The sequence below is a fragment of the Eulemur rufifrons genome, chromosome 4 (genome assembly GCF_041146395.1).
Source record: "Eulemur rufifrons isolate Redbay chromosome 4, OSU_ERuf_1, whole genome shotgun sequence".
Lineage (NCBI taxonomy): Eukaryota > Metazoa > Chordata > Mammalia > Primates > Lemuridae > Eulemur > Eulemur rufifrons.
The window spans coordinates 74,733,215-74,750,459 of record NC_090986.1 but is presented as its reverse complement, the minus strand read 5'-3'; the positions used below and the strand labels follow the sequence as shown (position 1 = coordinate 74,750,459).

At 44.2% G+C, this 17,245-nt stretch overlaps 1 protein-coding gene across 1 annotated transcript in view; it reads left to right on the top strand.

The window, feature by feature from the left end:
* B3GLCT (beta 3-glucosyltransferase) overlaps nt 1-17,245 on the top strand; it is a 95,179-nt gene that overhangs the window by 72,725 nt on the left and 5,209 nt on the right. The window contains exons 14-15 of the mRNA XM_069466956.1: nt 9,101-9,220; nt 17,060-17,204. Of these exons, the coding sequence (XP_069323057.1) occupies nt 9,101-9,220; nt 17,060-17,204 (265 nt within the window). The remainder of the gene's footprint in view (nt 1-9,100; nt 9,221-17,059; nt 17,205-17,245) is intronic.

The window sequence follows — 17,245 nt, the reverse complement described above, 5'->3', positions numbered from 1 at the left end:
CAGTCCAAGTCTAAAACCTCGAAGCCAGGAAAGCCAGCAGTGCAGCCCCCAGTCTGGGCTGAAGGCCTGAGAGCGCCGAGAGGCCGCCGGTGCAAGTCCCAGAGTCCAGAGGCCAAAGAACCTGGAGTCTGAAGTGCACGGACAGAGGGTAAAAAGCATCCCGTCTGAAACGGTGGGGGGAGAGGACACTCAGCAAGCTGAATATCCCCCTTCTTCCGTCTGCTTGTTCTAGCCGCACGGCAGGTGGTCGCCTGGTACCCCCATGCTGAGGAGGGGTCTTCCCCTCACAGTCCACTGACTCCATGTCAGTCTCTTCTGGAAACATCCTCGCAGACACACCCAGAAACAATGCGTCACTAGACATCCCTCAGTCCGGCCAAGATGACACCTAATATTAACCACCACAAGTCCACCCCCTTGTCCACTTGGCACCCATAGGCTTTTCCTTAAACCTTACTTGGTCTCCAGATAAAGATAATAGCAAGGACAGAATTCTGCCTAATGTAAATCAACTATCCTTCATCCAACTGAAAACGCATTAATCCTCTAACTTAAGCACTGTTATGTAAAATTAGCAATACTTAAATGCTGACATGAAGTCAGTAATTCTTATGTTACATAACAAAGGAGTAAGAAAGGACATAAGACAAAGGTATTTGCTTAATAATACAGGTGTCTGTGCGCACACGTATTCTCAACAAAACAAGGAGGAAATACTCAAGACAATTACAGTACTTGGTTCTGTAACAGTCACGTGGCTGTCACTGGTATCTATAACTACCTTCTTCTGCCACCTGTTCTGTATTCCCTCTGCCTGCAGCAAGCACCCCAGCTGCTTGTGGCTTTTTACCTGCAGGAGTGACACAAACCTTCATTCCTGGAGGCTCTGGGCCACTCAGTCCTGCCAGGATTGGGTCGTTGCATCTCCTGTTGACCTAGATTACAGGGCAGGGTAATTCTAAGAGATGAAGGGGTCTCCTGCATTCCAGACCTGCTCTTCCTCACCTCTGCTGTGGAGTGTAGTCCACTCTGCCCTTGGTAGTCTCATCAGTCACCCCGGCCAACACCGGAAATCCCTTCTTAGCCTGCTGACTCGGAGGCATGAGGGGCCCGAAGCGGCCAGCTGGCAGTCCTAATTTCCAATTCAATGGAATCGCTGTTGTGCCTCCTGGTAGAAGTACACCTGCCTCTGGAATTAAGACCTCTATAGCCAGCAGAACATAATATCGTAGGAATAGGAAGCAAAAATTTTGCTAGTGGGTCACTAGGGGTGATGGTGATAGTGCCACTCTCATTCCTCCTCTTGATTCCTGGACCCATGGATCCCAGCCATGGGAGAAGCAGTACCACGTACTGGATGCTGATTTAGAACATAACCAGCCTTCTGGAGAACTGTGCTCTAGCCCTGTAGAGCACTGTCACCTGGCTGGTGCCATACTGCAACTTGAAAAGACCATTGCACCATTCTATGAAGCCAGCTGCTTTAGGATGGCGGGAGCATGGCTAGACCAGTGACTGTCACAAGCATGAGCCACTGCTGCACTTCTTTGGCTGTGAAGCGAGTTCATTGGTTGGAAGCAATGCTGTGTGGAATACCATGGAAGTGGATAAGGCATCCTGTGAATCTACAGGTGGTAGTTTTGGCAGAAGCATTGCATGCAGGAAAGGCAAATCCACATCCAGAGCAAGTGTCTATTCTAGTAAGGACTATTGCCCCTTCCACGATGGAAGTGGACCAATGTCATCAACCTGCCACCAGGTCGCTGGCTGATCGCCAGGAGGAATGGTGCCGTATTGAGGGCTCAGCGTTGGTCTCTGCTGCTGGCAGACTAGGCACTCAGCGGTAGCCACAGCCAGGTCGTCCTTGGTGAATAGACGTCCATGTTGCTGACCCCAAGTGTAACCTCCATTCCTGTCACCATGGCCAGTGTTCATGATCCCACTGGGCCACGATGGGGTGGCTGGGGAAAGAGGCTGAGTGATGTCTACAGAACAGGTCCTTCCATCCACGTGATTATTGAACTCCTCCCCTGCTGAGATCACCCTTTGGTGAGCATTTACATGAGGCATAAATATCTCCACATCTTGTGCCCTCTCAGAACTAAACTTAAGAGGGGGTTCTAGGAAGATGATGGAATATGAAGCACCAGAAATCTCTCTCCCTGCCTAACAACTGCCACACTGGTGGAATCTGTCTGGAGTAAATATTTTCAAACTCTGGAATATATCAAAGGCTGGCAACTTCCAGGAGAAGTTGTGGCTATTTTCAGTCAATGTCAGCTCTTAGCACAGTAGCCCTGTGGCAGGCAGCTGTGTATGTGTTCCCAGAGCAGATGGGGGTTCCCATGTTCATGGACTGGGAGACTGAATACTGTTAAAATGTCAATACCACCCAAAGCTTTCTATAGATTCAATGCAATCCCTATCAAAGTCAAATGATACTTTTTGCAGAAATAGAAAAACTCATCCTAAAATTCATATGGAATCTCAGAAGACCCCAGGTAGCCAAACAATCTTGATAAAGAAGAACAAAGGTAGAGGACTCACCCTTCCTGATCTCAAAACTTATTACAAAGCTACTGTAATCAAAATAGTGTGTTACTGCTATAGACAGTCCAATGCAATAAGCTCTCACATATATGGCTAAATGATTTTTGACAAGGGTGCCAAGACCATTCAATGAGGAAAGCCTTTTCAACAAGTGGTGCTGGGAAAACTGGATATCTACAGACAAAAGAATGAAGTAAGACCCTTACCTAATTCCATATACAAAAAATAACTCAAAATGGATCAAAGACCTGAAACAATACAACTCTTAGAGGAAACATAGAGCAATAGCTTCACAACATTGAATCTGGCAGTTTTCTTCATATGACACCAAAGGCGCAGGCAATAAAAGAAAAAAACTGGACAAATTATACATCAAAAAATTTTGTGCATCAAAAGACACTGTCATGATTTAAATGTGTCTCCTAAAATTCTTATGTTGAAACTTAGTTGCCAATGTGATAGTATTAACTTAAGAGGTAATTAAGTCATGAGGGCAGATTAGAGCCCTTATAAAAGGCTTGAGGGAGTGGACTCGGCCCCTTCAGTCCCTTCTGCCATGTGAGGACATGGAGTCCATCCCCTCGGGAGGAATGCGCCATCTTGGAGGCAGAGGGCACTGCTTGCCAGACACCGAACCTGCTGGAGCCTTGATCTTAGACTTTCAGCCTCCAGAACCATGAGAAATACAGTTCTATTGTTTACAAATTACCCAATCTGGGATGTTTTGTGATAGCAACACAAATGGACTAAGATGTGCCATCAACACGGTAAAAAGACAACCCACAGAATGGGAGAAAATATTTGAAAATCATATACCTGATAAGAAATTAGTATCCAGAATATATAGAGAACCCCTAAACCTCAACAACAAAAAAGCAAACACACGATTCAGAAATGGGCACAGAACTTAAACAGACATTTCTCCAAGCAAGGCCTACAAATGGCCAATAAGCACATGAGAAGATGCTCAGCGTCACTAATATTAGGGAAATGCAAATCAAAACTACAATGAGACACAACCTCACACCCATTAGGATGGCTACTGTCAAAAAAACCCGCAAAAAGACAAAAAAATAACAAATGTTGGAGAAATTGGAACCCTTGTGCACTGTTGGTAGAAATGTTAAATGGAACAGCCTCTGTGGAAAACAGTATGGCAGTTCCTGAAAAAGTTAAAAATAGAATTACCAAATGATCTAGTGATTCCATCTCTGGTTATACACCCAAAAGAATTGAAAGCAGGGTCTCAAAGAGGTATTTATACACCCATGTTCATAGCAGCGTTAGTCACAAAAACTAAAACGTGGAAGTAAGTGAGTGTCCATCAAGAGATGAATGGATAAGCAAAATATAGTACATCCATGTTTTATCTGTAGAATGTTATTTAGCTTTAGGAAGGATATTCTGCAATATGCTACAGCATGGATAGACTTTGGGGACATTATGCTAAGTAAAATAAGCAAGTCACAAAAAGATAATTATTGTATGATTCCATTTATATGAGGTATTCAGAGTAGTCAAAATCATAGAGACAGAAAACAGAATGTTTCTGTTGCCAGGGGCTGCAGGATTGAGGGATGTCTAGTGACGCATTGTTTCCGGATATGTCTGTGAGGATGTTTCCAGAAGATTGATTTTACTGCAGAATTGGAAACTGCATCTTCAAAATGTCTACACCTGGATACAAAGATTCGAGTTCTTCAACAGCAGTTATTATCTATGAAAATAAAACAAAAGAAATGTGAAAAACTAGAGAATAAAAAATTGGAACAAGAAATGGTAAACCTTAAAAGTCATAGAAATTAATATTGTAGAACACGGTCAAGTAGAACAGTATAAATGGGAGACTGAAGAAAGAGCACGGCAAGATGTAATAGATTAAAAAAATAAAAATGTATTTTTCCAGATACAGTCATCTCAAGAAAACTTAGAGCAGTTAAGAGACAATAATATTGCTTCAGTAAGAAGTCAGAGTGGAATAATAGACACTGGAGACTCCAAAAGGTGAGCGGGGATGAAGGATGAAAATACCTGTGGGTGCCAGGGACACTGTTTGGGTGATGGGTTCACTAAAAGCCCAGACTTCAGCGCTACACAATATATCCACGCAACAAAATCGCACGCATACCCCCTAAGTCTACAGAAATACAATAAGAAGCCAGATGGAACTCAGAATTAAAGATCTAGAATCTGAATTCTCTAAAACGAAACTTCTCAAGAAGACTTTAATAAAACCAAACTGGAAAAATATAAGCAACTCTATGTAGAAGAATTAGAAGTTAGAAAACCATTGCCAAATAAACTAAACAAACTAATGCGAGGCTTGCAGGGGTTAGTACGAAATTTCTCGTGGAGAAACGGAAGACCAGATCTTCATTCACCGCTTGTACTATGAGCCCAGTCCTACAGTCAGCTTGTGCTGGAAATCTTGATAGTTTGGTTCTCGACAGAAAACATACGCCAGGAGGAACATTAGTGCTCTCTCCCCCAAGTCCACAGACTTCAAATGACAGCGTGGGCAGCTCTGTGACCAAGATGCAGCAGGAGTTGGAAAAACATAACGAGAGAACTAGAAGCTGCTGCTGCCGACTTGGAATGTGGATCCTATGGGGCTTCTCCTCTGGGGTCTACCGAAGAGTCAGATCTAAATCAAGATCTAGTTTTGAAAACATCATGAGAATATGTCCAGATTTTAAGGAAAAATCCTGTGTTCTGAAAGATAATAACATTGTATTACTGGACTGTTTACATGAAAAAATAAAACTAAAATAAATCAACAAGGACAGAAAAAAATTAAGGATGGGGAGAAAACTGAAACAGAAGAACCCAACTGTATTTCAAGTGAAAATATCACACTGAAGGCAAAATATAACTAATGTAAATAACTTTTGAAGGCATTGTTTAAATATATACCTTCATTCAGATGTAGGAAGAGGAGAAGAATTTCAGACAAATCCTGATTTTTTAGTAGGTCTGACTTTTGAAGTGGTGTGAGTGAAGCAGTTCTGAAGTTATTTTAGATAATGTAGGTTTGAAAAAGTGTTAATACCTGGGGGCCAGGGCTCTCGCTGTGGGAGAGGGAAGTATGGACAATAGAGTAGGGCAGGCCCAGGAAGAGCCCTGTGGGAATGGAGTGGAATTGGAGGAGTCTGTAAGAACTCCCGATTCCTAACGTGTGTGTGTGCCCACATATGTGCTTCCTAGGTCTTTCTGCTGCAAGAGGCTGGAAGCAGAGATATCCCAGTAGCACGGAGAAACTATTGCCTGGACCATTAGTGCTGCTTTCCCCACTTAAAAGGAACGAGGGCTTCTCAGAGAAACAGCTGATTCCTGGGCTGAGGCAAGGAAGCTACAAGAGGCATTTGGAACATACTTTTATACCAGAGAGTAAGGAAGTGCTAAAAACAAACAAAAAGAAAGGAAGAAGCAGCCAAGTGCATGTCCAGGGGACTCAGAAGTGGTTCCATTAGCTGTAATTAGAGACAATAATGAATTAAGAACTATTAAAAATTAGGAAACAGTGAGTTCATGTTTTTACAATAAATAGATAGGTAAATAAATAACTGGGGAAGAAGGGCATCATTATCCTCTCGCTTACAGGATAATGATGAATTGTGACAGATAAATGTGCCAAGTCATCACTTTGTAAGCATCATAGCAAAGATTGGTTCAGGCAAGAATCATTAATATATGCGGAGTTAGGGGTCAGTTTTGATGAGGACCAGGATATTTGCATGTGTTACAGTATCTGCCTTAGAAGTCGCAGGGGAAATGTAGCTACTGTTACGTGGAGAAACCATACAACAACTTGACTGGGTGATCAAAGTGAATGTTGCCAACAAAGGACAGAGGGACATCGTGCACCACAGGCAGCCTGGCTTATGTAACTCTGTGACTGGGATGGCATAACTTGAACATTACCATGAGGACACATCACATAAACCCAACGTAAGGGTCACTCTATTAAAAAAAAAACAGGGGCCTTGTAGTATTCAAAAATACTATTGTCTTGAAAGACAGAGAGAAGCTGAGGAACTGTTTCAGATTACAGGAGATTAAAGTGATGTGATAAGTGCAGTAGGGGATCCTGGGCTTAGTTCTGCACCGGAGGGGAAGAAATGCTATACAGGACATTATTGGGTCAGTTCATAAAATTAGAATGAGTGGTCACCTGAAATATAAGCATCGTGTCAGTGTGTCCAGCTTTGGGTTATTATAATTAAGGCTACTGTGCACCTTAGTGTGCAAGTCTTTGTATAGACATTTACTTCCATTTCTTTCAATTAAATACCTAGGAGTGGAATGTCTGGAACATTTAGCAGGTATCTATTTCACTCTTTTAAGAGACTTATTGTGTCAACATTAAATTTCCTGAAGTTGCTAACCTCTCCTGTTCTTAGGAAGTCAACATTGATGTATTTAGGAGAGGGCATGATGTATGCAAATTACACTCTCAACTATTTCTAAAAAGAGAAATATATGTATACATAGATATTACATATGTACACATATGTGTGTATATAGAGAGAGAAGAAGGAAGGGAGAATGATAAAACGAATGGGGTGAATGTTAAAAATTGGCAAATCTGGGTAAAAGGTATATGACATATTTGTCCTATTCTTATAATTTTTCTACTTGAAATTATTTCCAAATAAAAAGTTTAAAAATAAATGCCATAACAGTCTAGGGTGGAACACCTTCTGGGTTTTATTTATTTATTTATTTATTTATTTTTTTGAGACAGAGTCTCACTCTGTTGCCCAGGCTAGAGTGAGTGCCGTGGCGTCAGCCTAGCTCACAGCAACCTCAAACTCCTGAGCTCAAGGGATCCTCCTGTCTCAGCCTCCCGAGTAGCTGGGACTACAGGCATGCACCACCATGCCCGGCTAATTTTTTCTATATATATTTTTAGCTGTCCATATAATTTCTTTCTATTTTTAGTAGAGATGGGGTCTCGCTCTTGCTCAGGCTGGTCTCGAACTCCTGAGCTCAAAGGATCCGCCCACCTCGGCCTCCCAGAGTGCTAGGATTACAGGCGTGAGCCACCGCGCCCGGCCTGCCTTCTGGGTTTTAAAGATCAGCATCGTGCTGTCAAAATCCGTCTGCAGTGCTAAGATGCATTGTGTGCTGGTTTTGATGGCGCTCGCTCTGAGCGTTGCTGTCTGTCTGCATTTCTGTGCCTCGGAATTGCCTGAAGTGGTCACGGATTGTCAAGTGAAGTTCTTTTCCTGGATCGGTAGCCAAATCCCCCGAGATGGGTCTCCAGGTCCACCTGCTTTATCCACAGTGCCCCTGTTTAGCAAACATGAAGTGTACGGTGGATCTCAGTCTGTGATCCTTCCGCTTTACAATGATACTGTGAATACGGACACGGTTGGTGTCATAAGGAAAAGAAGCCCAGAGATGTTAAATTCCGTTATTATAACTTCAGAAAAATATTAAAGGTTGGGGGTTGAATGGATAATTTTACAATATGCAGGAGGAAGAGAAATGTTATAAATTTCTCATTTCTTCTCAGGTCTAGAATTATATATAAATTTGCCCCAGAGGGCTTGGAGTTTTTGCAGAGCCTTTTACCAACCAGCGACTACAGTTTCCTTAGAGATCTTTTAAGACTAAGTTCTCCACCACTGAATGATGTCCACGCATTTACTTGTCTTCCTCTGCAGAGCTATTTACTGTATGATTTCCTGAAGGCTGATTCCAGATTAGGTGCTTAGAAAGTTTAACTTCTGTGCCCAAAACAGGATAGTGTTCAGAGATGACGTTTTCTGGTCACTCAGTCAAGTTATCAGAGAGGCCTTGACCTTCAGACAGGTATAAACCTCATCGGCAGACTCGCAGACTGAGGACCAATCCTTGTCAGATTTTTTTCATACATTAAATTAGTTTTCTTCACTTTCAGCTTTAGCTGTTTTAGGTGACACATGACAAAGGCAGAGGGGGCCAAAAGGTATTGAGAGGTATAAACAAGTCGACACAGTAAGTTCACGGACTGGGGTGGCCTTGTTGAGGGGACATAAGCACAGTTGTCCCTCGTCGTCTGCGGATTTCTAGGAAAGCCTCACTGCCCGAATCCTCTTCCCCACCTTCCTGACACGGACCCTCCCCACAACTCAGTTGTACCACAAAGGCTCCTTTTTAGGCCATCAGTAATTTTTTTTAAAAATACCAGGTCCGTCTGAAAAGACATGAGGATTAGTTCACTCATGTGGAAACAGCACTGGCAGGAATGACATGTGTAGCTCACTGGCCGCCTCCACCTCAGTGACCGGCCACCCGCCCAGCCAGACTGGGCAGCGGGTTCTGCAGGGACGTGTTAAACTGGGGAGTGAGCCCGTTTCTCAGTTTCTCTTCTGTTTCCAGTGGTGCACACTGTTCGTGCATTTTTTTTTTTTTTGGTCTTTTAAAAAAATCCACTTCTTCTATAGGTGACTCTAAACCATTTCAGTGTAGTATTACACAGTGGGATGTGAGAACCATACACTGTTGATTCTGAAACCGCGTTTGAATGAAGTAATCCTGACTTGTGTCCCCTTCGGCATCCCAGCGTCTCCCGGCTCCAGCGCTTGCTCAGCTGCTACGACTCCAGCGAGCCCGTGTTCCTGGGAGAGCGCTACGGCTACGGCCTGGGCACCGGCGGCTACAGCTACGTCACGGGCGGAGGAGGGTAACTATGGGCTCAGCCTTCTGCCAGCACTTCGAACGTGAACTTCCCTTCCCGCTGGGAATGTGGGTTTGTGGCCCTGGGATCCCCACTGATGTGTGGGTGCTCTGTAAATGGTAGCTGTTACTTTCACAGGAAAGTGAACGTTACATTGATATTTGCTAAATATGAAAAGAACCTACAGTAAAGAATATTTTACCCTTTGAAGAAATGATATAAAAATATATGTCTGTGTACTTGGTAGAAATGTCCCTGTAATAGCGATTGCTTCTAGGTAGCCAACTAGTTTTGGTTGTCTGTTTAAATGAAAAAAAAAAAATTGGTTATAGATTATAATTTCAGAAAATAAGCTGTTAGACTTTTAAATTATCCAGTGCTTAATAAATCACATTTGGGAAAAGAGTAGTGTAAAAGCTTAGGCTTAGGCAATTAAGTGATGTTTCTGTAGGATTTATAGGTTTTAGATAACAGTTAAAAATCAATATTTTTAAATGAAGCATCTGCCTAATCTCTTATGAGGAAAGATTTTAATTTGATTTATATGGCTAAATCAATTAAGCAGTTAGTCTTTTGTATTACTTCTATAGTCTTTACTGGTGAGGTGTATAGGCAGAATCTTCTTATCGACTCTAGTCATTTAAATTCATTCACCAGATGTTAAATGTCTACTATGTGTTGGGCAGCTTCTAGTGTAAAATCAGGGATTATAAACTTTGGAAGGGTTTAGGACCTTATATTCCTACTCTGCAGTCCCCTAGACCGGAACGGGTCCTACAGGAACCTGCAGGATCTGGAGACATTACAGATGCTCTGGTTTGGCCTATTCAGTGGTGAACATAACACGGTTGTGGAGGTGGCTCTTTTGTGCAACAACCAAGCCAGAGCTGCATGCTCTTTGTTAAGCAATGGCTCGCATCTACCTGAGGTCACTGGCAGCAGGAGATGGGAGTCCAGGGAGGTGTTTGAAATGACACGGAAGAGTCAGGCCAAGGAATGTTGACCTCTTCAATTTAAAAAAAAAAAAAGTTCAAGCTATGTGCAGCCTTACCTTACGGTAACGCGTTTAGCTGTCTTGGTGCGGAGTTAGGGCTGCTTGACGACCAGGGCATGGCACCTCGTGAGCTAGGACGCTCCAGTTTTGAAAGGGGTCTGTTATTTGCATATGGGCTTGTATGCTTTATAACATCCTGGTGTTCATATAGTACTTTTAATGTAGAAGTGACTTTTTGTGTGATTTCTGAAAGCAAGCTACTTTGTTGTCTTCCCGGTGTATTGGATTTAGCTGTTATTTCTGAGACTGGCACTCGAGGCCTTCTGCAGCCTTGCCTTACCTTCCCTAACCAGGACTGCCTTTTGTCACCTCAGTGGGGTTCATTCATCCAACTAGCCTGGGGTGTGCCGGGTACTGGGAGTGCACAGAGCAAAACCACGTGGCCCCTCCCCGACAGGAGCTCACAGGCTGGTGCCATATTTGGACAAACGTCGTGTAACTGTCACTGCTCCCTTCTCGTGCCCGTGGAAGGCCCTGCCAGACCACCAAGGTGGCACCTTTAATTCCTGTGTTCAGCCTGTCCTTTCTCCTGGGTATTTCTCACCGCCTCTGATTTTCCCATCTGAAAACTTCTCCCACCACCACGCCGCCTCCTTCCTCCCTGGTGGAACATCTCAAGAGCTCACGACTCTGTCTCCGTTTCCTCAGCTCTGCACTCAGCCTTCTGCCTAAACTCTCTCCAGTGTCTCCAGGAACCTTGCTGTAGCCGAATCCATTGGGTTGTTTCCGTGTTTATCTCATTTCCCCCTTAGCAGCCTGTGACACAGCTGGCAGTTCCTTGACACACTCCTTTCCCTTGCTTTCCAGAGCTCCGTCCTCTCCTCCTTCATTCCTGTCTTTCCGATCAAGCCTTCTCGGTTCCTTCTTTCTCTCCCTGCGGTGTCTGCGTTCCCAGGTGTCTTCTCTAGCCTCCCTCCCCCGCCCGCTCTGCGTTCTCCCCGGGCGATCTCATCCGCCCCCGGCTCCGTGCTGAGTGTGCCCCGGTCTCCATTCCAGCCTGGATGCTCTCCTGACCTCCTGGTTCCCAGATCCACCTGCTAAGGGCCCCTCCACACGGGTGACTCACAGCACATCGCACTCAGCACTTTGTCGTCTCTGACTTCAGTCCCAGTGTCCCCCTCCCAGGGAGGATGTCGGCGTGTGCGGGTTGCTGCCTCAGGAGCCTGTGAGCCAGCTCTCACGCGTGTCCTTCTCTTCCCACCCCCTGCAGTTGACTGCGTCACTGGGTCACGTCAGTGTTTGCTCCTGAAGATCCCTCCTGTCAGTACTTCTCTCCATCTACGGTACTGTCGCCTAGTCACCGTCACCTCTTGTGCGGGCTCCTGTTCTCTCCACTTCTTGTCTTACTCCCCTGCACACTGCTGCCCCCACTGTGGTCCGGTGCACCTCTCCAAAAGCAGATCCGATCTCCTCTCTCCCATGCTTAGGGGCCCGCAGTGGCTTCCCATGGCCTTAATTTTCCCCAAGAGTGTGAGCCTTTCCTACTTTTTGGCATCTAAGATGAAGAGATGATCATTCGATTTCAACAAAGGTCAAGGTGATCTGGGTTTAGGCCTCAGTTTCAGTCGCCTGTCGTTCACCTAATCAGCAGCCTCCCTGGGTGCTCTGCGGCCCCCACCTCGGGGCTAAACGTCTCGTCTGCCCCAGGCCCCGTCTGCCCCCAAAAGCTGCCATGGCCTGCTGCTCCCCTAGGAAGGATTCTTCTCTCTAGAAATGCGTTCACCTAGGTTTCCTGGCATCCACCTCTCTTTAACAATTCCGTAGATGGGTATGAAGTATGATTTTTACTTTGCTTGGATTTTTCTTTGCCTTACCATGGTATGGAAGTCTTTGCATCCTTTGATATCCTGACTGTAAGCAGAACCTCTCCCATTGCCTATGGGATGGAAGTCCACACTCCTCATCAAGTTGTACAGGCTTCCCATGACCTCGGATAAGGTTGTTTTAGCTTTCCGGCCCCATCCATCTATACCCTCATCTTAAAAAATTCTTGCTGAACTTGCAGTTTCTCAGAAGCACAATTTTTTTTCTGCCCCCGAGATGTGGCATCTGCTGGTCTCTACAGAGCATTATTTCACCACCCCGACTTTCCGTCTGGATAATTCCTCCCCGTTCTTTTGGACTCGATATGGCTATGGTTTATTTACTCCGGAAAGCCTTCAGCCCAGTCTAGCCTCTCAAGTCTGGGTTTAATGCTTTTCTCAGTACTTAAGTAGTATGTTATGAAAACTGTTACCATTTAATGGCCTATTTGTTTTTCTGTTTTCCACTTAAATTACTCATTATTTGAAGGCAGCACTTGTGTTCCATGGCTTATGATACCCCCACTTGCAAGCATAGGACTCATTTCTTTCAAGGTACAGTGAATAAATGAATAAACAAATGCACGAACACTAGGCCTTGATCTTTATATAACTAACACTGACCAATGTGATGTTCTGTTTTTTACAAAGCACTTTTACAAAGACTTGGGAACATTCTTTATGAAATTGTCTCTTATGTCAACCTTTGTTAGACGTGTCAGACATAGTGTTGAATGGTTTCTCTAGGATAACAGTAGAATTTTCTGATGCTCTAGCCTGAGAACCAATATGCCTCTTTAAACAGCAAGTCAGTATCAGTGGCTTGTAAAACCAATTCATAGACCATAACCAGCACTTAAAAATAATTACATATTGAGTGGAATAGAACAAAATGGAAAGTATCGGAGTGCATTCCGTGTCATAAGGGTAAGTATTGTGTTGTGGAATTTTTGTTTCAGTTTTATACTTGCACACGTAAACACACACATACACAAAACCACCTCGAAATGGTTGCAGTGTGAAATGTATTTCTTGTCTTCTGACTGTGGGTTACAGTCAAATGAGTTTTTGAAAACCACTGCCTTAAACCGTCCTTCTTAGGTCCCACTTGCCAGAGCTCAGTCGGAAGCGTGGGCTCCAGTGACGCACGTGTAGGTATATGAAAGCGAGGCCTTTGCACTATTTGAATCCAAGTGTCTTTCTTTCACTTTGTTGCTTACTCCATGAAAGTTGGCATATTTGGAGAAAATTAATTGAATGATTGTTTCTTTTTGAAAGTATCTATTTACACACAGGAGTTTGGGTAGGAAGCTGCGCTCAGGGTGTCATTAGCCTCTTTGGCAGTCTTGGGGACAAATGACTGAACCAGAATTGGATGGGGACAGTGTCCTTGGAAGAGGCCCCTGTGTCCCCAGAGACAGCCACGGGCTGTTCAGCTGCTGCAGATCCTGAGAGGGTGGGTGTGTCCCCTGCCCGACCCCTTCTGTGCGTGTTCCCTGTCTGCAGGCGTGTGCTGGAGCGAGTCCCAGCCTCCCACTCCCATTTTCTTATTTTAAAATTTTATGTATGGTATATTAAAGGAAATCAAATTATTAATCGTGTAGCCTTTCAACATCTTTTTAATATTTAAAAGTTGGTGGACAGAGCAGACCACAGTTCTTTTTTACCATGATGTGATTGGTAGTTTTCCATCTTGGGGAGCAACTTCATTTGGAAAGAACCCATCAGCATACTAATACACAAGTGTTATTAAAGTCTCATGTGCACTTCATTTATGTGAATAATTAATGTAGGAGTGTTCCACGAGAGTAGGCAAAGCATAAAATAATTACTAATTAAAATTTCACGGTTATATTTTATCTTCCTATAAAGTTAGTTTTTATAGAGAGAGCTGATCAAAATAAAAGGCCTCCTTGCCTCCTTATTCTAATAGACGCTGGCAGAAAAAAAGTGTTTTTACTGTCAGCGCACATCCCCTCCCGTGGGCCCTTTTCTTGGGGTCAGTAGGTCGAGCCCACGTGGCTGGCTGGGTGCAGGACGCAGAAGGTGTTGGCCTGGGAGGCCCCCCTGGGGGACAGCACACTTTCTAAGAGAAAGGCCATTTGTGGTGGCTTTTCAAACTTGCAGCTTTGCTTTTTGTGTAGTTGACAGGAACTTTTTTCCTTCTTTTTGAACAGTCCTATTTCTTTGTATCATCTTAAGGAAAGAGCTGCTTTTTCCTCCCATCTAGTCCAGGGCAGAGTGAGCCTTTTGCGCTGCTGCGTTTTTGGTGATCGGTCATCAGCATTGGCTAAACTGCACGGAGCCGAGCCTGGCTATGTGTGGGGTCAGTGCTTCGGAATCAGCGGTTGTGCTGAAGCTCCCTGTCCTTTCTCCCTTCTTACTAGACTGGTTCCTGGAATGCTTCCTCCCTTGGGAAGAAGATCTTTGCAAAGGCAACTTCATTCTCACTTGTTTGATACGTCACACTTTTATTGAGTGCTTACTGTGTACAAGGGCCTATGTTTGGCAATGGGAACATATGGATGAGTTTTAAATAGTTTTGCCTTAAAGAAAGTCTTTGAGACTGACCTTGTGAACCATTTTAGTCCCTTCAGCCTTTTCAGCTTTTGGGCTATTTATGATATGAAAAGATTCATTTCTACTGTAGGACCAGAATGGAAACCGGAAACCAGTCTATATTTTAATTTTTAAAAATTTTTAAATTTTTTTATTTATTTTTATTTCAGCTTATTACAGGGGTACAAGTGTTTAGGTTACATATATTGCCTTTGCCCCATCTGAGTCAGAGCTTCAAGCATGTCCATCCCCCAGACGGTGCACACCGCACCCATTAGGTGTGTATATACCCCTCCCCCCTCCCCTGCTCCCATCTGCCTGACACCCTATGCATGTTACTGCTATACGTGCATGTATACCACATTTTATTAATCCACTCACGTATTGATGGGCACTTGGGTTGTTTCCACATCTTTGCAATTGTGAATTGTGTTGCTGTGAACATTCTAGTGCAGATGTCTTTTGTATAGAATGTCTTTTTTTCTTTTGGGTAGATGCCCAGTAATGGGATTGCTGGATCAAATGGTAGTTCTACTTGTATCTCTTTGAGGTATCTCTATATTGCTTTCGACAGAGGTTGCACTAGTTTGCAGTCCCACCAGCAGTGTATGAGTGTTCCCGTCTCTCCGCATCCACGCCAGCATTTATTGTTTTGGGACTTTTTGATAAAGGCCATTTTCACTAGAGCTAAGTGATGTCTCATTGTGGTTTTGATTTTCATTTCCCTGATGATTAGAGATGTTGAGCATTTTTTCATATGTTTGTTGGCCATCAGTCTATCTTCTTTTGAAAAGTTTCTGTTCATGTCCTTTGCCCACGTTTTGATAGGGTTGTTTGATTTTTTTCTTGCTGATTTTCATGAGTTCTAAATAGATTCTGGTTATCAGCCCTTTAGTCGATGTGTAGCATACAAATATTTTCTCCTATTCTGTAGGTTGTCTGTTTGCTCTCATGATAGTTTCCTTGGCTGTGCAGAAGCTTTTTAATTTGATCAGGTCCCATTTATTTATTTTTGTTGTTGCTGTGAGTGCCTTTGGGGTCTTCTTCATAAATTCTTTCCCTAGGTCAATGTCTGTAAGAATTTTTCCAATCTATTTTTAAAAAGAAGAGATTTGTCATGGTAACTTGGTACCAAAGTATTGGAAAGGGCGGGAAGACTGAAAGAGAGCAGGGTGGTTTTGCCTAGTGGTCAGCGAGTATAGAAGGCTGGAGGAGCAGCGAGAGTGCTGGCCCCTGGTGCCCACCTGTGCAGCACTGCTGTGGCCCCTGCTGCTGGGGGGTCGTGACACTGTGTCTGAGCTGGACCCAGGGACGGGCGCCCCAGGTGCTCTGCTGCTCATGCTGGCTCTGCTGGGGCTTGTGGCTGCCCCCCTCGCCTGCCTCTGCCCCAGAGACCACCAGGGCCGGAAACAGACAGCCTCCCCAGTATTGGGCCCCTGGTCAGATGAAACCAGGACTCAGCTGGCAAGGGAGGCTGGAAAAGTTTGTTGTAAAGTTTCCAGCCTCCTGCAATGCTGAGGGGAGCACAGGGAGGCTGGAATGGGCCAGAGTTCCGCCAGAAGGTGCCTGGCGTACCAAATAGCGCTGTGACACTATTCGAGGCGAAGAACGTCCTGTGCTCACGCACTTGCCCTCTCCTGCCCTCACTCTCTTCCTACCACGGTCACCTTGAGGAAGCGTCTGTGAACTGGAAGCACCAGCACAGTGGATGGTTTTCCATTTAGATTTGATCTCATTGTCAGTCACGACATTAATGAGTAGGATACCTAGTACTGCAGGGCACATCTACCTGATGGGAATGTCGGCAGATTTTGTTATTGATCTCGTTGAGGGTTTTGAAATGAAAGAACCATTCTTATGTTCCAAATTTCATATTAGAAGAAGAATGTTGCATAGTATCAGTCTGTAAGAAATGTATGTAAAAGTAGGTAGGTAAACATCTCTTAAAATTGAGATGTATTGAAGGATACAAAATTACAACTAGATAGGAGGAATAAGTTCTAGCTTTATACCACTGCAGGATGACTATAGTTAACAATAATAAATAGTTTCAGTTAGCCAGAAGGAGGCTATTGGATGTTCCCAACACAAATGATAAATGTTGGAGATGATGGATATGCTAATTACCCTGATCTGATCCCTTGTACATTCTATATATCGAAACATCGCCATGTACCCCATGAATATGTACAATTATTGTCAACTAAAATATTAATTTTAGAAATTCCATACATTTAAAAAAGGGATTTTACCTCCATAGAAAGCACAAAGATATTTTTTCCCAAGTAACTATTGAATATAAAAGACGACTGACGTGAGCATCTTTCAGCTTTGCCAGCCGTGTGGCCTCTCAACGGTAGTTCTTTGTTCACATCTACCGTCTCGGCGGAGCTGCTCTAGCTAACCCCTCTCTCTGCCTGTTCCCGCTAGGATGGTCTTCAGCAGAGAAGCCATCGGGAGACTTCTCGCCAGTAACTGTCGATGCTACAGCAATGATGCCCCCGACGACATGGTCCTGGGGATGTGCTTCAGCGGGCTGGGGGTCCCTGTGACACACAGCCCTCTCTTCCACCAGGTGAGAGGTGGCTTTCATTCCTGCCTCCCAGGGAGTGGGGG